Source organism: Histomonas meleagridis, assembly GCF_020186115.1.
Source record: "Histomonas meleagridis strain 2922-C6/04-10x chromosome Unknown contig_1, whole genome shotgun sequence".
NCBI lineage: Eukaryota > Parabasalia > Tritrichomonadida > Dientamoebidae > Histomonas > Histomonas meleagridis.
The window spans coordinates 695,557-715,213 of record NW_027150746.1 but is presented as its reverse complement, the minus strand read 5'-3'; the positions used below and the strand labels follow the sequence as shown (position 1 = coordinate 715,213).

General features: G+C 30.4%; 6 protein-coding genes across 6 annotated transcripts; 4 read left to right on the top strand and 2 right to left on the bottom strand.

The window, feature by feature from the left end:
• Positions 1–172: 172 nt before the first annotated feature.
• On the bottom strand, positions 173–2,722 carry GO595_000206 (dnaK protein; the record flags this gene model as incomplete). Its single annotated transcript, XM_067914924.1, has 1 exon — positions 173–2,722. One exon carries the CDS (start codon positions 2,720–2,722, stop codon positions 173–175), a length of 2,550 nt encoding a protein of 849 aa, XP_067779661.1.
• Positions 2,723–3,600: 878 nt separating this feature from the next.
• Positions 3,601–4,188, top strand: GO595_000205 (uncharacterized protein; the record flags this gene model as incomplete). Its single annotated transcript, XM_067914913.1, has 1 exon — positions 3,601–4,188. One exon carries the CDS (start codon positions 3,601–3,603, stop codon positions 4,186–4,188), a length of 588 nt encoding a protein of 195 aa, XP_067779660.1.
• Positions 4,189–12,311: 8,123 nt separating this feature from the next.
• Positions 12,312–13,636, top strand: GO595_000204 (ankyrin repeat protein; the record flags this gene model as incomplete). Its single annotated transcript, XM_067914902.1, has 2 exons — positions 12,312–12,519; positions 12,645–13,636. 2 exons carry the CDS (start codon positions 12,312–12,314, stop codon positions 13,634–13,636), a joined length of 1,200 nt encoding a protein of 399 aa, XP_067779659.1.
• Positions 13,637–14,249: 613 nt separating this feature from the next.
• On the bottom strand, positions 14,250–15,167 carry GO595_000203 (uncharacterized protein; the record flags this gene model as incomplete). Its single annotated transcript, XM_067914891.1, has 1 exon — positions 14,250–15,167. One exon carries the CDS (start codon positions 15,165–15,167, stop codon positions 14,250–14,252), a length of 918 nt encoding a protein of 305 aa, XP_067779658.1.
• A 756-nt stretch (positions 15,168–15,923) lies between these two features.
• GO595_000202 (putative actin depolymerizing factor) lies at positions 15,924–16,355 on the top strand (the record flags this gene model as incomplete). The annotated part of the gene is made up of 1 exon (XM_067914880.1): positions 15,924–16,355. One exon carries the CDS (start codon positions 15,924–15,926, stop codon positions 16,353–16,355), a length of 432 nt encoding a protein of 143 aa, XP_067779657.1.
• A 1,051-nt stretch (positions 16,356–17,406) lies between these two features.
• GO595_000201 (centrosomal protein) lies at positions 17,407–19,326 on the top strand (the record flags this gene model as incomplete). The annotated part of the gene is made up of 1 exon (XM_067914869.1): positions 17,407–19,326. One exon carries the CDS (start codon positions 17,407–17,409, stop codon positions 19,324–19,326), a length of 1,920 nt encoding a protein of 639 aa, XP_067779656.1.
• Between the last annotated feature and the right edge of the window lie 331 nt (positions 19,327–19,657).

The window sequence follows — 19,657 nt, the reverse complement described above, 5'->3', positions numbered from 1 at the left end:
ATATAAAAGCACAACAAAACAAACCACAGAGAAAGCTGAACAACGGCAACAAAAATTTCGAAATGAGAGAGAAATCTTCTTAAACCCAAAACTTCCAAATTGCTCAACAACTTATGCACTGTTAATTTCCAAAAACATTGAATTAAGACTTCAAATATCTTTATTTAGAATTTTAAGCTTTTTGTTCCTTGTTTTCTTCTTTAGGTTTATCGTCTGTCTTTTTATCTTCTTCTGGTTTCTTTTCTTCCTCTTTCTTTTGCTCCTCAGGCTTTGCTTCTTCCTTCTTTTCGTCCTTCTTTTCCTCTTTCTTCTCGTCCTTCTTTTCTTCCTTCTTCTCCTCCTTCTTAGGTGGCGCTGGCTTAGGCTTAGCCATCAACGTGTTAACACGTGACTCGATGCCATTAATGTTTGTTTCTATTTCTGACTTAGAGAACACAGGCCTCTTGTACAAAGGCGTGTTCTTCAAGTCTTCTTCCTTCTTCTTCAACATATCATCGAACTTCTTAAGCTCATCTCTAAGTGGCTTTCTTTCGTCATCAGTGATGTGCGCAAACTTCTCGTCCTTCGAGTCGAGCTTCTTCTGTATCTCTGTAGCTCTATTCCTATATTCATGGATGTCGTTTGGTATCCTGTTACGTAACTTTCTGAAGTTCGCTGGGTCTTCGCCAAATGCCTTTAACTCGTTCAAGTGGTTGAGCCATTCCTGAAGTGGTAAATCTTCAAATTCGTTTTCGCAGAACCAGTTGTGGACTTCCTCCAACTTCTTTTGGTATTCGGGAAGCTTAGCGGGATCGAAATATTCGGGATAGTCGCGTGTCATTGCGTTCTGAACGGAATAGATGTATGTCTCAAGTTCGTTCTTAGTTGAGATGATGAGCTCTGCTTGTTGGTCACGCTTGACAATGTCGTCATCAAGTTCCTTAATAGCCTTCTTTTGTTCAGCTGAGAGGCCGAATGTTGGTGTGAACTTGAATGCAACTTGAATTTGCTTCTCGACAATCCTTGTCTTTGGCTTCTCCTCTTCCTCCTTCTTCTCTTCCTTCTTTTCTTCTGGCTTAGCCTCTTCTTTCTTCTCTTCTGGTTTGGATTCTTCCTTCTTTTCTTCTTTCTTCTCCTCAGGCTTAGCTTCCTCCTTCTTCTCTTCCTTCTTCTCTTCTGGTTTAGCTTCTTCTTTCTTATCTTCGGGCTTGGCCTCTTCTTTCTTTTCCTCCTTCTTTTCTTCCTTCTTTGGTGCTGGTTTCGGCTTTGGTTGTTCGATGACTGTTTCCTTGACAATGTAATATGCATCTTTAACATCGAGAAGACCATCGGGCGTCAAGCGGACAAGGAGATTTATACGTTGTTCTTCTTCAACTGGAGAAACGATATCAACGGATCCAATATCGCCATTAGTGCTATAGAAGCGAACATGTGCAGTACCCTTCATACGGATTGGTACTTTCTTTGTTGATGGAACAGGGTTAAATTGCCTGAACAATTCGAGTGTCTTTTTCTCACCATCTGGTAATACGTATTCAACCATAACTTGGAATGGTGCTGCGTCCTTGACATCGAGATTGACTTGGAATTGAGGCGATAAAATGGCGGCTTGGAAACCGGCGCCCGTTAAGAAGCACTCATCGAGGTCGAGTGATTGCGTGGCCTTGCGTCCAAAGATTTCCTCAATGCGCGCTTTGACTAATGGAACACGGGACCCACCACCATACATTTCGATGGCAAAAAGATCTTCTTTCTTGACCTTTGCAAGTTTTAATGCAGTTTCAATTGGTTCATTGATTTGGGCTACTAAGTCTGTGATAAGATCTTCAAATTCTTTACGCTCGACAAAGAAATGGACATCAATGTCATTCATAAGGTTTTGAACTTCAAACATCATCTTGGAATTAACAGTAAGACTCTTCTTAAGACGTTCAACGGCTTCACGGAAACGTATCATAGCACGTTGGTTGTTCCTTGGATTGATCTTGTATTTCTTTTCTACAATTCCTAACAAATAATCAGATAAAGCAGTGGTGAAATTGGAGCCACCAAGATGATTATTGCATGAGAAGCTCTTGATTTCAACTGCACCTTTGCTTAAAAGAGCTATTGCAACATTTAATGATGAATCACCAAAATCAATGAATGCAATAGGAACCTTTTTGTCTGCATCATCTGGAAGCTTGGAACGGTGATACATTGAGTATGTAATAGCGGCTGCTGTTGTGGAGTTCAAAAGTTTAAGAACATTTAATCCTTGGATTTCTGCAGCATCAAGAATGACACGACGTTGAGATTCTGTCCACCATGGAGAAACAACAATAACACAATCTTTGGCATTTGTGTTATGGTTCTTAGCAATAACAAATAATTGCTTGAGTAAGATTGAAACACAATGTTCAACTCTGAGTACTTCTTTCTTGTAGTTTGTGGATACTTCGACGCCAATCATGCCATCATCTAATTTAACAAGTTTGTAGCCAATTAATTTTTCGATTGTTTCACGTTCTGGATCATCATATTTAAGACCGACTAATCTTTTAAGTTGGGTTATTGTTCCTGCGACATTGCTCATTTGCTGTGTTTTAGCCATTTCACCAGCATAGCAACGTTCATCAGAAATTGCAATCATTGATGGTGTCAAACGTTTTGATGCTTGATTTGTTAAAACATCAACGCCCCCACGTCCGGGAATACCTACGAGGCAATTTTCATTGCCAAAGTCAATTGCAAGAACTGACATAAATTTAAGTGGTCAGATGAAATAAGTGGTCGAGCACATAACCTCAGAAATCCAAGTATTCAATAAATAAATTGAAAAGCAGCGGAGCGGTTTTTGGGCCACACCAGCCATGGCTTATTGTTTTTTCAAATTGTGAATAGTTTAATAAAATTATTCAAAAAAGTAAGGAATTTTCCATGCTATCAAGTTTTATTTATTGTTGCAAGGGAGAGTTCTTGTTTTTATTGACATTTGCATTTGTCTTGTCTGGTTTTTCTATGCTTTGCACTGAAAGGATTGAAATTTTTTAATGAGAGACCTCATAGAAAATGTTGTGTGGATTATAAAGTATTCAAATCAGTTGGCATTTCCTGTTTTGCCACTTTTAGTTTATGACGTTTAAATCACTAACAAAAAACAGAAAATTTTCTATTGAGTTTAATCTCCTCTATCTCATTTTAAATCTTGTTTGAGTCGATTCCGCATTCAATTCAGACGGTTTATCTGACAAACCGACTTTGACATCAGAACGTTTTTGATTTGCGAATTCAAAAAGTAAATGATTTTGAGAGGAAATTTTATAACTTTGTAATTCAATAAGGCCACTTTACTATTCAAACAAGAAATATAAATATTTCCTGTGAATCATCATTAATTCATAAATTAGATGAATAATCTCGGGTAAATAATCAGTTATTCAATATTTTATGAGCATCTGATAAGAATATCATATATATATTAAGATATATACATTTTCACGAAACGGTTATTCAGCCAGTAATACACAGAAAAAATCATTTTCTGGAGGTAAAATGGTTTGAACCGAATATATTGAATTTACAGCGATCAAATTGCTGCGGTTTTGACTCATCTGACAAGCCACTTTTTCAAAATCCAAAATGGACGGGACAAAAAACAACAAAAGGAACTATATCAGAAGGAAGAAATATTTAAATGACTGTATCAACCAAGTAAAGGCAACGCTGGAATTTGTAGATATAGCACGTGGTGAAAAAGTTAACGTTGCTGAAAATCAGAGACTTGCTTTGGCCCATGCTCAAGCAATTGAAGCTGTATGTTGGTCGCCTCATTCTCGCCTTTCTTCAGATTGCTACCAAAGGCTAATGAATGCTAAAACCAACGAATTATGTAGAACAATAATCAAAAAATCACTCCCTGTCGACTTTACCCAGCTCCAAAAAATAGTTCCCCTCGTCCCTGAGAGGTCTCAGACACCTCAACCATCTCTCCCCGTTCCAATTATCGTTCCTCAATCAGCTCCTGTAGTTCATTCAATGGATTCGTTATTCCAGACACAGGATAATGAGAAAGATGATAAAGGCTCCTTTAGGTTTGTTGCGAGTTTTGAAAACACGCAATGCGTTGATGAATCTCCATTTTTCTCGATTGACGATGATAACAATGCGTTTCTTGATTCCACAAATAGCTTTGAACCAAGCTTTGCTGAGGATATTTTCTCTTTTTAACTCAATTTTTCCATTAAAATGTCATGTTCATAATTCTTACAAAATATGAACTTTTGCTGTAATCAGGAGTTCTCGTACACTTTTATTCCTAAAGATGAGAACTGTTGATTAAAAACAAAGTTTTTCTTTTCGTTTTGTTCTGATTTGACAACCCAAAATTGCTTCACAGGGTGTGTTTGGAAATTGAGTAAAAACTACACGCAGTTATTACGGGCACCCCGAATTCCCAAAAGTCGTTAATGTCAAAATAACGATAGTTTTTTCTGTCAAAAAGAGTTTACGGGTATTGAATATATTTCATTGTTTTATGTGAACAACGGTTTGTATGGCTGTAAAACAGGATTTTGAAAGGTGCGAACCGTCGTTGTAAAATCATTATTTCAACATAAAGCTCACTGCTAAATTGATAATGCAATATATTCATGATATACCAAACACATTTTTAACACATTGTTTATGATATACTTTATTTCATTTTTTTTAGGAGTCATAAGAAATTATTATTAATTTGAATCAGTTCTAACTTTAATTATTAAACATCAATACTATATTTTATAAATGTCATAATTTAGAATCAATAATGATAAGGTGTATGTTATAGAAATTAGTGTGATGCAAGGCGTAATCACAATGTAGAAATGAATTTTGTACCTTCATGTTTAGTTAAATGTATAGGAAATTATGAATTTTATTATTTCTCAAATTCAAAATATATTCAATTTTATGGTAATCACGAACCAACACTCGGAATAGATATATTCAGAAATGTTTTTCCTATATATGTTATAACGTAATCATATTTGAGTGAAGCTTTAACTTTATTGTAATATTTCATCTTTTAAATAAACTCAATATGTTTACCTTGAGAATCTCTGTTTTATCTGTGCCGATACTCTGTATATGGGAAAAAAATCTGTTTGCCTAAAAAAATTAAAAAAAACGTTTTAATTCATTTCAATTAAATCTCTTCCAGATTTAAAAAATATTTTTCATTATGAAAGGATGTTATATTACGTCATAGTATCAAGTGTACCTAATTCATTTTCACCTTGAAATCTGGGCCAATAAAAGAAATGCATTTCCATGTAACATTGATTGGTTAATTTTGTTTTTAACTTTGGTTGCTAAGATCACTTAAATACTTACGAACTTTGTATTATTAAGAGCATTTTTAAAATAATTTCATATTTTTTCTATTTCTTTCCGTGTTTTTTCGTTTTCTTGAATTATTTCTACATGTAATTCAGTTCTCAATGATATTAGTTGTTTGTTTGTGATATTTTGCCTTTCAATTTAATAAAATTCTAATTGTTGGTTAAATTCTTTAATAAATGTTGTACTCATTTCCATTTAATTTTACCATTTTCGTCTTAAATTTTATTAATTTCATCTTTCATTTTACTAATTTCTGTATAAACTGTTGTACTCATTTCTCTTTTAATTTGACCAATTTCTGCATTAACAACTATTAGATTATTTTCCTCACAACTTGATGACATTAAAAAATGATTCATCAAAAAATGCCAATAGTACGAAAAAATTGTGAACTCAACTTTATGACAAGATAACAGTTATCAAAAAGTGGACAAAATATATGGCACTTTTTATTTACAATAAAACATACTGCAGCATGAAATTTCCGAACTTTTTGAATATTTTGATAAATCTCATAGAAAATATTCATGCTAATGTAAACCGTTAGTTTCAATTAACTGATCCAATTGGATTTGAATGCAGTTTTTTTCTAAGAAATTAAAAATGTCATCATTTTTCTGAATTTTTAATTTGACATAATATTGGAAGATGATACAATCAGCTAATATTGCCTCATTAGCCAATACAATCCTGGATAGTGATGTTAAATTCATTTTTAGAAAAATTGCAAAAAAGAATGATGCTGTTGTTGAATCTGCAATTCAAGAATTAATATCGATTATTCCAAAGCTTGATTATAATACAACATTTATTGAAATAGTTGGCCACTGTTGCGAATTATTTAGTTACTTATTTTTTGATAAATCCGAACAAATCCGTTATTTATCACTTGAAATGATTGATCTCATAATCAAAAGATTAAATAAGTCAATAACTGATTACATAACTTTAATATTCCCTTCATTGTATCTTTATCTTAATGATGACGAACCAAATGTTTCAAATAAAGCACAATCAATTTTAGATTCCTTATTTCAAACGCCAGAAAAGAAAAAATCTTTTTTAGCACGACTTCAGAGTGATATGTGCGATAAGTTACAGACAATTTTACCCAATTTACCAACACCAGACAAAGCGACATTTCATCCAGAGATTTCACCAATATGGGGAAGGGTTGCATCTTCATGTATCAAACTTATTTCCCAACTTCTTTTAACAATTAAAATTACTAAATCACTTAGTAATGTAATAGATAATTTTCCAATATTTGAATTTCTTAAGCCTACTGAAGACAACATTTTTTATTCTGTCCAAACTCCAAACATGCGCATTTCATCATATTCATATCTTATTATTTTGTATAAAGTCGGCCACTCAATCATTGATGATACGAACAAAGTTATTCAATTGATTCAATACGAAGATCATTCCGAAGCTCAAAACATTTTATTAAAACTTATATTAATTTTACTTAATGATGGAATTATAACAACAGAACAAATAATTCCAATATTTATTAATTCAATTTCGTTATATACAAATCCAACGATTTCAAATTTCCATGAATTTATAAATAAAATTGGAAATTCCGAATTTCTTAAGCAATGTATTAATAAAATTATATTAATAAATGATTATAAAGTCGCAGAAACATTATTTAATACGATGTACTTACAAAAATGGGAAAATGGAATGGAATTAACAGATGAATTTAATCTTCATTTATTTGAAGAAATGATTTCCACAAATCCTAAATCGGAATTTTTACATAAATATCCACTCAACATATTTTTAAAATATGATAACATTGATGATTTACTTATAGATAAAGATGAAAGTCGATGTTTTGAATTTCTTTCTAATTCGACGCAAGAGAAACTAAAGAAATGGCTCGAAACGCGTAAAAGTGTTTCATCAAATTTACTTATAAATATTATTAAAAAATTTGATAGTTCTCTAATTAAAGAAATATGGAATACACTTGAAAATATTCCAATTAATGATATTAATTCTAATGAATATATAACATTTGTATCAATGTTTGCAAATACTAATGAAATATCGAATTATCTAAAAAATGATAATAAAGATAAACTTCAAATGATATTAAATCAATTTGATCGCGATTTTTCGATACTTAAATGTAAAGAAGTTTATGAATGTTGTTTACCATTATTAGAAGAGAATCCGAATAATGTTAAATATATAATTAAAATATTTCCAAATGATGAACAAATTAAAGATATGATAAATGCCGTTATTGCTAATCAAGATGATATTAATAATAATATTTTTGATTACTTTCAACCAGATGAAGAATTTCTAATTGATTTATTATGTTCACAAACATCGAAGTCACAAATTGTTAATTCCAAATTAATTCCTGAAATAATTAAATTAATTCCAAAATTATCTAAAGAAAAAGATCCGAAAATATTCTCTCGAAATGTTATATCATTTATTAATAATAATAACATTGATCCGAGTTTAATAAATATTAATTTTGAAGATAATGTAAAATTTTATTGTGAATATTGGAGTTATTTTGGTTTTAATAATATAAATGAAGAAACATTTTGTCGATTTCTTGATTCATATTTAATAAATAAAAATCAATGGTTACCAGTCTTTTTATACATACATAAAATAAGTTATAATTTCTTACCGAAAAAACTCACAAACTTTTTATCGGGAGCTTCAGATTTAGCAAAAATTGCGCATTCTTTAAAACTTAAATATGCACTTTCTTGTATATGTTATTTTAATCATTTACAATTTAATGATTTTGATATAATTGACACAATTTTAGTTGAATCTCTTTCATATATTAAACCTCCATTAGATATTAATGATGAAAATAAAACATTAATAAGTATAATACAAATGGATTGGAATCAAATAAAACCAAAAGCTCCAAACTTTAATGATAACAATAATATCGATTTAATATTAAGACAAACAATTTCTTATCTAAAATTTTATTTACCAACATTACATATATTTAAACCTATTTATCCATCACTTAAAAAATCACTTGAAAAAGCTGATCGAATTATATTCTTTTATTGCATTCGAATCATTTCGATAATTTCTGATTCTGCAATTGATTTTCCTTCGTATGAAATTCTTTCTTTATTAACAAAATATTTAATAAAATTTTCGCCATTTCCTTTAATAATAGAAAACGAACTTAAATCATTAATTAAAATCGGAAAGAAAATGAACTCGAATGAAATTTCGAATTATATTAAAAATTGTAAAAATTTATTAAATAATTCGAATTCTTCATTTTTAACACATCTTATAATATCATTAATAAAACATTTTAATTTATGGAATATACTGAATGAAGAAAATGATTTAAATGATATTTCAAAATGGAATTTCATATTAAATTGTTTAATTAAGATGCCATATCAAAAACGAATTGAATATATACAAAAGTTTAAATCTTATGTACCAAACATATTAAATAACATAAGTCATACATCGACAGAATTCGAATTAATATTAACTGTTTTCCCAATAACATCTTTTAATTGGTATAATTCATTAGATGATAATAATAATAATATTATAACAATATTAAATGATATGAAAAATAATAATATAACAAATAAAATATTTAATAATATAATAAAAAATGTTATGAAATTAAATAATAATTTTATTAGTATCAAATATCATATACAAACTTTAAACATATTAGCTGTATATGGAGAAGATGAATTTTCAACACATTTAAACTTAGTTTTAAAGTTTCCAAATGTTTATCCTTTTGAGGAAATCAATTTCATTTGTAAAGTCGGAGATAATTTTATGACTGAATCTTGTCTAAAGATAATTAAAGATACTTTTAAAATTACGCAATCGATAGAATCCGCTTTTATTGCATGGAAAAATTTCATCGAAAATGAAGAAGGTAATCCTTGTCCAATATGTTTAAGCTATTTTAATTCCAATAAAATGGTGCCAAACATAGAATGTGAAACGTGTGGAATGGCATTCCATAAGAAATGCTTGGAAAGATGGCTAAGTAACAACAGAAGAACATGTCCTTATTGTAATATGTTATTTAGAAGAAAAAGAAATGTTGACACAAGTGTGTTTTAAAAAATAACGTTGAAGAGTGTAACAAATTGAAAAATGTCTTTTGCAATCAAATGAAAAAGTGACAATAGAAAATATTGAACGCATTCAATTCCATACAAAAGCGAAAGCTTGATGTGGGGTGCCCCCGATCACATTCAATATTTTCTATGAGGTCTTGCAACCCAAATTTCAATTAAAAGTAACGTATCCAAAAACCATATACATCAACAATGATTGCTACGTTAAGGAAATAATTTTTCACGTAGCATTATGTTTAATAAATAAAAACTTTTCCTATTCAGCAAAGATATTTTTCCATATCCTTTGTATAATGTTATGCTTAGTTAACAATTTCGATTTTAAATACCACCAAAAACATGTTGGCTTCACAATTTAAATTTATAGAACATTAATTTAGCATTTAATTTAACCAGTGCGCTGATTATTTAAGTCAATGATAATTCTTTATTTTTATATTCTTGGAATAATTCGTAAATATCATTTTTCCCTTTGGAAAAGCAAGCATAAGCGCTGTGTTAAATGTTAGTAAAAAAAAGATCCAGATTAATGAGATATAGATAAAAATGTACATTTTTTATAGCATTTAAATAAAGAAAAAAAATATTTTTTATATTTATATGAATTCCTTTCAAACTACAATTTAACAACATTTATGCGATTATTATGAGAAGCAAACATTAAAGCTGTCCAAAATATTGTAAATTCTTTCCAAATATTTGAATTAAACATAAAAAAATTTGAAAGTATCTATTGTTATCATATAAACATTTTGACAATTTACATTAATTTTCTTTGTGTTTTATAAGATATTTAACTTTTTCAATGAAACGCTTATGAAAAAAAATAATTAAAGGAGTTTTAATAATGATATTTTAATATCAAATATTATTTTGAAAGTTGAAAAAAATTGAACAAATTCCAAATTATATAATGAAAAATTATTCTGATCTCCATCAATATTTAAATACTTAAGTAGATATTCTACAATATAAGAATTGTTCTCAGAGAACATGCTATCATAAGTGCTGTTTACAAATAATATCTAAATCATAAAATATTTATCATTATGGAGAAAATTTAAAAGCTTTTATATCAAATTAATTCTTAAAAAATATTTTTTAAAAAATGCTTTTGTAAAATTTGACAATAAGTTTATCAAAAAGGTGACAAATGTACGTTTACTAATGATTACAAAAGAAAAAAAGCCTTTTCATTTGGCTAAAAATAAACTTAAGACTACTCAAAGAGAGATAGGAAGTAAATTTACAGAGTTTTTTTATACACTTTATCAATTTTCTTTAAACTTTGCAGAAATTCCAATCGAAATTCACAAGTTTTACCAAATAATTCAATCTTGGAACAAAAAAATTGAACCCAAAATAGTATTAGAATGCAATATCATTGATTTTATTTTTCAATTTATCAACATAAATATGCCAGAAAATATTCTTATTGCTGCATTAAATATTATTTCAGAATTTTCTTTTTACACCCCTGATTTAATCCCGTTTCTTGTTGATAAAAATATTTTTGAGGGTCTTCAACTTATTTTCACATATCCTTCGATAATTACGCAAATCCAAATTGCAATAATATATACAAATTTAGCAGATCCAGACAATTCGACGCTTCAAATTATTAATTGTGCAAAATCATCATTTTACCAACAATCAATAATTTGGGCTTCATCATCTTCCAATATTTCACTTAAAAAGAAATGTCTCAAATTTCTTTATAATATTATCATCAGCTCTACCACCTTAACTCTATCAGAGATTCATGAATTGGTTCATTTTTTTATATGGATGTTACAGCCATTGAATGAACCACTTTTAACTAATGTTTGTTGGTGTCTTATGTATGTCATTAAGTTTTATGACTTTGAGTTTAATGTTATTGAATTATACAAGTTAATTTGGGGCGCAATAAATACAAATGCAACGATTCCATTGTTAAGAGTTTTCTCAACAGCATTACAAAAGTTAAACGATTTTCCAAATGAACTTTTTGATATAATTGATTGGCAAATGCTTTACATGTTTGTTGCATCAGAAAATAAAGAACTCGAAGCAATCTCACTTAAAATTATAATGTTATTAATGAATGGCGGCGAAAAATATGTTCAATCGTTGTTTGATAACAATTTTTTGCTTTTAGCAGATAAAGTTTTTCGAATTGGTTGTTATAAATCACAATTATATACTTCGATAATATTTCAAAATATATTAAATCAAGGTTCATTGGAACAACGTTGTTTAGCACTTTCAAATAATGTGTTTATTCAACTTTGTTCTTTTATGGAAAATGATAAAACTGAAGCAATTTTGACGGTGTTGGAAGCAATATATGACGCTTTGAATAAAGTAAAAAGTTTAACTGATGTTAAACCTTTAATACAATTTTATATAAACAATGGAGTTATTAGCTCGTTTGTAGAAATGGGAAATAGCGACGTAGAGGCTGTTTGTGTTTTTTCTGATAAAGTTGTTTCATTATTTGATATTTCAACTTTGGGTTAAATTCATATTTAATAGAAATTTAAATGTTTGTAATAAAAAACTAGATCTTAGGAAATATGAATTTTGTTTGATTTTATATATAAAATGGTTTTCCGTTTTTAATGATTCTTAAAAAACTTTGAAAATGTGTTAATGATAAAACACAACTTTGTGAACAATTGGCAAAATATTTCCAGTTATGTAAGTAAACAATATTAACAATAACATCAAAAAATTAAGTATTTATTCAAATTGATGTTAATTTTTTTCTTTTAGATACAAATTTATTAAATAGGCAATAACACGTGTTATTTGAAGAATGAGGCACCCCATTTACATAAAAGTGACACAATCGAAATGCAAAAAGACATAGACCTTTACATTCAGTATTGCCAAGAACATAAAAACAATTTGCTTGCATCCATGATCCAAACTCTCACTCCTAATGAATGTGTACCACGTTATCATTTTAGGGGGATATATCGTAAACAAGTTCCAGTTTTATTTATTGCTGTTCTTAATGAAACCTTTGAAATTGCCAATTTACTTATAAAATCCGGACATAGTATTGAAAGCGAAGATATTTTTTTACATTATTTGGTGTTTAATTTTTTTGTTTAATATTTCATTTTTATATTTGGAATTTATTTAATTTATTTTGGAAAATCATACATTGGGCATGCAAGCTAGATCAACCGAAAGTGTTAACCTTTCTAATTGAGCATGGTGCCAAAACCAATCAAACCAATAATTCAGTTGATTCACCACTCATTATAGCCTCCAAAAGCGGGTCCATTGAATGCCTTAAGAAGCTACTTGAAGTTGGTGAAAATGTTAATCAACATGATGGAGCAGGACGTACATCATTACATTTATCATGTTGGTTTAATCAAATCCAATGCATACCGATTCTCTTTCAGTTTCATGCCAACATTGATTCCCAAGACTTTTTAGGCCGCACAGCGTTACACATTTCCTCATGGTTTGGTTACATTCAAATCTGCTCATTGTTATTAGAGTCTAATGCGAATGTTAATTTGCAAGACAAATTTGGATTTACAGCACTTCATTATGCAGTTAAGCATAAGAAACTTGATGTTGCCACATTGTTAGTTAAGTTTAATGCGAACATTGAACTTAAGGACATAAATGGCGTCACTCCGAAGAGTTATGCGCAATCAGAAGAATACACTGAACTTATCCAAATGTTTCAAAAGATCGAGAAGAAACAGGACGAGAAATTAAAGGAGCAAACACTTGATGATGAATCATTACTCGAGAAAGACTTCATTGAAGAACATAATCGATTAAAAGAGACGATTTTAAGGCTACAAAAGAAAGAGGATTATCAAGCGCAACAATTTAACTTGCTGAAGGAAAAATATGAGAAACATCATTCGGCTTTAAACTTGTTGCAATCGCATCAGAACGAAATTATGAATCAACTGAACGCTTTAGGCACTATACTGAAAGGAGTAATGTACGCTATAGATATGGCATCGCCGCCGCAACAGACACAACAGAAACAACAGAGCAGCTCAGGTAACCAATTGATGTGTAAGTGGTGCGGTAAGAATAAGGCGGTGATGAGATGTAAACAATGCAGATCGCCTGTGTGTAACGAGTGCATGGTGTTCATTAAGCAAAACGGATGCCCTTTCTGTAATAATATACAAAAATAATATTACAGTGATGAAAAACCGAAAAATAATAAAAATCCTTGTAAACACTTTTGGTTCATTGCATTAAATTTTCTACTTATAGTGATTTTATAGTTTATTTTAGGATGCAAATTGTCATAAATATAGTTACTATGTTACAAATATAAAAGGGGTGTAAAAGTACACACTCACTAATTCTTTATAATGAATACAGTGAGACATAAAATGATACTTATACATTAATATAACCTTTAATGAATATGAGCATATGAAAATTTTATAAAAAAATATATATTCAATAAAAAGTTATATACATTTTAAATCAAGTTTATAATTTATGGTTTTAAACATTTTTAGGGGGTGATTTGGGTACTTTTTCGCCCCTCTGTATAAGGGGTTTTTGTTAATTGATAGTCAATTCCAGATTGCTATAATCTTTTAGAAAAAGCTATAAGATATAAGGAAATTAATTTTTTTTTCCGAAAAGATATTGGTATCCAATTCAAGAAACCCTTTAATACAAAAAACAAAATGACTTTTTATTTAACTTCTTTGATTTTGAGCATGATTACTGAAAATAATATACATTTGAAACCTATTAAATAGTTTCACGAATGGATTTTTCTCTTTCTTTTTAATACAAACATCTTCTTAAGCCACAAAGTATTAAGTAAATTGAAACATATAAATGTTTATTCTTTCTTAGTTTTAATCTTTCTTCAGCCGCTCTTTTTGCTTCAGCTATAACATGCTGCGCAAGCTCAGTAAGCAATTGATCATCAGCCTTTGAAGTTATTGATTTAAAGATATCACTTGCACTTTGTTGATCAAGAACAAAATCACGTCTTGTTTCTTCAATATGATTCATAAGATGTTGTACAAAGATTTTAAAGCCTTCATCATATTCGGACTGATTGAATTCGTAAGGAAGTGGAATAAAATCTGCAGTTTTAAAATCTTCACCAAATCTTGGAACAAATACTTTCATTAACTTCTTTTGATATTTTTCGAATTTGCCTTGTTTTGGACGATATTTTGGAATATTTGTAACAAGTATTATTATTCGCATATCTTGACGGATAGATTTAATAGCTTGAAATATTCTTCGTATTACTTCAATTTCATGTACACTATTATTTGGTCTTATCATAAAGATGATAACAGAAGAAAGAGCTATACATGGTGCGACAAGTTGATCAATATAGGATTTTTCTTCGAAAATCGATGTTTTACCATATGGACCTGTTGGATTTGTGTCGAAAAAGAAAACTTGCGTTTCACCATCTTCAACATCTTCCATATCAAATCTTTTCCTAATTTCATTGTACGGATATGGTCCATATATATTTGTTCCACTACGAGTTTCTAAAAATCCATCACTTTCTAAAATGTTAGTGTCTAATGTAATTTTTTTTATCGTTGAAGATTTTCCAACATTATACGGACCAAAGATTGGAATAAAAACCATTGGTTTTCCATTCGCTTTTGCTGTGACATAATCAAAATTTTCTGCTAATGAAACGAATTTATTGTCCTCGAATATTGTTATCATTAAAGTGAGGTGACATTATTCGATGGGTGGCATTTTTAACCTGCGGTCGAAAAAAACCTCGACCACCGAGCGATGTAAAGTTAAGAAAATTTTTATATGCTCAGCTTTCAAAAAGGACATGCTCGGATAAATAAACGGTCAAAAATTGTGCGTTAATATCATAAAATGAAAGTTTTCTCAATGGATATCAAAGCAATCGTAAATTCAAAAGTTGCTAATCATTAAAAAACATACTTGCTGTTAATAATGATCCCTTCAAAGTAATATGTCATTTGTATCCAAAGATGAAGTGAAAAGTTCAAATAATTTTTTCTTAAGGTAAAATCGATTTCAAACCAAGAAACAACAATTACGATAACATTTAACGTACCCACAATAACAAAGTACCTTTAAAAAAAAATTCAATAGACAATTTTTTGAAAATCGTCTAAATTTAACTTTAATTTATATATAAAAAAAATTTAAAAAATCTGTCTTCTGAAGATTTAATAATAGTTATTATATACTAATCAGATTTTTATTTCAATAATTACAGCTGTTTCAAATCAATTTTTAATTTTTCGGTATGATTTCTATACTTTACTTCGTATTTTAGTGTTTTGCTCGAAGTGTCAGACCGACAAAAATAGACGGTTATTCGTCACTTTTAAGTTAATTGCTCTCAATTTTTTCACAGGCAGTGACATCACCTTCGTGAAGGACCTTTTACAAAAAGTGAAATTCACGATCAAAAAGCTTAAGTTCTAGTGTGTAATCATGGCTGATTCTGGAATTGTAATTCTCGAAGAATGCGACACAGCTTTAAGGTACATCAGGAACGGTGAAAAATACCGCTATGTTATTTTTGCATTCGACCTGTGGCGTATCTTCGTTGAAAAAACAGGTGAAAGAAGTAAGGTCTGTGATGATCTCCTTGACGATCTTCCACCAGATGATGTTCGCTATGTTGTTTATGATTTCGAATATAAGGGTGAAGATGGTATTTTACACAATAGATTAATTTTTATTGTTTGGTCACCTGACAGTGTTTCAATCAAAAAGAAGATGCTCATTTATGGGGGTAAAAATAGATTCAAGAACCTTCTTCAATATGAATGGTATGGTACTTTAATAGAAATCCAAGCTACCGATAATTTTGATATCTCAGAATCTGAATTCCTCGCCAAGTGTATCATGCCTAATAGTTAACTAACCAAAACATACTTCAAATTCAAAAAAAGATTTTTGGCAATTTGAATCCTGCCTCTGATTCTTTACATTCTATCTTTTATGGGGTTAAAATGGCACCGGTGCCAGGATACTTGTTACTTTTAGTCAAAAAAGAAAAAACAAAATCTTTTAAATCCTTTATTCTAAACATCTATGATATTTCTAAATAATTAATATTGAAGAACTTCCTAAATCCGAATTATTTGGTTTTAAACTAATTTCATGTGTTGGGTTACAACATTTATAATAAATCTCATGTAAAATAATTATTTTCGGTATATTTCCGACCAATGTCAACAATGCAATTTTCCAAAGGAATTCCCATGTAAAAATGAACGGTATATCAAAAGCTTGTGGTAACAAAAATATCACAATTATATAAAAAGAAAGGTGTCCTTTAATGTCATTAATAAATTTACATATAGAATCATGGTTTCTTGCTTTCATTATTAATGTTAATTCCCTGATGTTCTAGAAGAATTCTTGAATATCCCGATCCATATTTTTTCACTCAAAATTTGTGATAAATTTTTCCCAAATTGATAACAATACGTTTATAATTTGAAGTTGTTAAATGCTTCCCAAATGCCAAACCTCGTGATGCAAGGAAAAGAAGCAGAAAAAGCTCATAACAACACATGCATACTACTACTTCACAGTGAGATTAAGGTTAGTGATCTTTTAACAAATTTATGAAATGATAAATTGATTGTCAGATTACTCATATAGTCCAAAAAAACGCAATGTAAATAAACTCAAATAGTCAAACAATTTTGGTGATTTTTTGTGTTTTACTTTACCAAGAAATAGGGGGTTTTCTGCCGGATATGGATTAAAACTTTACTATTTCTAAATTGATAAGTGGTGTTTGAAATTAATCCCAAATATTATATTAAAATATTCCAAAACTAAGAAAACAAATAAAAAACATACATATATCTATTTTTTTTCAACATTAAAAATCTTGGCATGCAACTTTTTGAGACATATATGATCGTCTATGTATCAATTTTAAAATAACGTATTTTTAATGAGTGAAGAAACATCTTTAGCATATCAAATCATAAGTTGCTCTTCAGAAGAATCAGCTCATCCAATTTCATTGATTCAGTCAGCTTCTGTACGCTCAGCAGGCTGGCAATCTGCTCCTTCACCACATTATCCAGTTGAATTCATAGTTGATTTATATGAAAAAGCAGAACTACAAATGATTCAGTTTTTAGCACACCAATATAAAATTCCATCACGCATTGATTTATATGTTGCTTCTTCTGATAAGGTTTTTCATGCACTTGGATCCTTTCCTTTTTCAGATAATTCACACACAAATTACACTGCACGTGAGCTTAAGACAGCCATGTTAAATGGAATTGAAGCTCAATATGTAAAAATATCAATTGCAGATTGTCATCCTAATCCAAATAACATCACTAATCAAGTCGGAATTGTATCAGTTAATTTTATTGGAAAAGGTGGAGTACCTAAAACAAAGTCTAACCAAGCAAAATCCAACACCGGAATGACGGATTCAAATGATCTTCTAAATGAGCTTGAAAGGAAAAAGAAAGAAGCTGTCCTTAATGAAGATTATAAAACAGCGGAAACACTCAAGCGTCAAATTGATCGTGTCCGTCGTGCACATGATAAAATCTCGCAACTTCAACAACAAAAAGCAGATGCAATTGCACATGAAGATTATGCAACAGCTCAAAGAATCAAAACAGAAATTGATACACTGCTAAATGGCGGCGGCGCTCAACCAAAAGATGCACCACCCCGACAACCGAAACCGCAGCTGTCACAACCGCCAACCGCCGAGTTCGAAACGGTCGCTGCGCCCAAGAGAAAGAAGAAGCCACAACCGACATTTAGCGAAGATGAAATTCCGCCACCACGTCATAGGGTTGGCTTAGAAGAGCCGATTCACCCTCGAGTTGAACCTGAACCTCAATATACTGAGTATGAAGATAATCGTCCAATACGTCCAGCAAGAGTTGAACCTGAACCTCAAACAAATAAACGCGAAGACGAGCGTCCAATTCGTCCATCTAGGATTGACCCAGAACCCCAAAATAATACATATGAGGACGAACGTCCAATTCATCCTTCCCGAACTGAACCAGAGTATGAGGATAATCGACCGATTCATCCTGCTAAAGGAGGAAAAGCTCCACCTCCTCGATCTGAGGGCAATAAAGATGTCCTTCCAACAGATCCAGGCGAGCTTTCACCAGCTAATGCACAGGAAGCTTCACTTTTAGTCAATCTGTTTGGTAAGCGTGTTGTTGCATGTTTTTATTCCCATGATTGGAATCTTCGAGTTGATGGAATCCGCGAATTAGCCAAACTTATCAAAGGTCTTAAAGACCAACAAATCAACGCATACTCTCGCTATTGTTTTATCATGAAACATCGTCTGAAGGAAACGCATAAAGCTGTTTTCCAAGCTGCGATCGAAGGCATTATTGATGTTGGCGATTCACTTGAAATTAGTAACAGTGAACTTTCGCGATGCATTAATCAAATGATACCGTCACTAATTCCGAAGATAGGATGTTCGCAAGCGCCGCTCTCTAAACTTGCGTGTAAGTTCATCATGTGGCTCTTAAATAAAGAGCAATATGAAATTGCAATTCCAATAATTGTAAACCCTATAAAGAACCAAAACCAATATAAAATCGCTTTAGCGCAAATAAAAATGTTACATAAGTTCATTTTGAAAAAAGGCGACTTGAATGTGCCTGGGTTAAGTCTGCAAGTGGTGATGCAGTTCTTGATCCCGTGTTTGGAATCCCCGAAAACAGAAGTAAGATCAGCCGCTATAGAATGCGTGGTGACATTGGAACTAATCGTTGGATCAACAATAAATAAATATTTGGAAAAGGTAAGCCAAAGAATAAAGGCAACAATCGACGAGGCAATTAAGACCTCAAAGGAAAATACAACATAATAAATGTGTAATTATAATAAAACAAATTTTGTTTTGTAATTTGCGTCTCGTTTCAAACAAAAGTCCACTTGAAAACATCTGATAAATTCCATTCATTAGAAAGAACAATAAATAAGTGGCTTTACAGTATTTGAAAAATTTTTATAAATTAATAAATAATGACCCCCTCTCCGATTTTACTCAATAAAAGGAATTTTTATTTGATTTTTATTTATTTGATAAAGTATTCCTACCTAATGTGTAAAAATAGGAATAAATAAAGAAAATCATGATCAACATGTACAAGTCTGTTGGTAAAAATAATTGCTATTTAGTATTTTTAACTCAAATT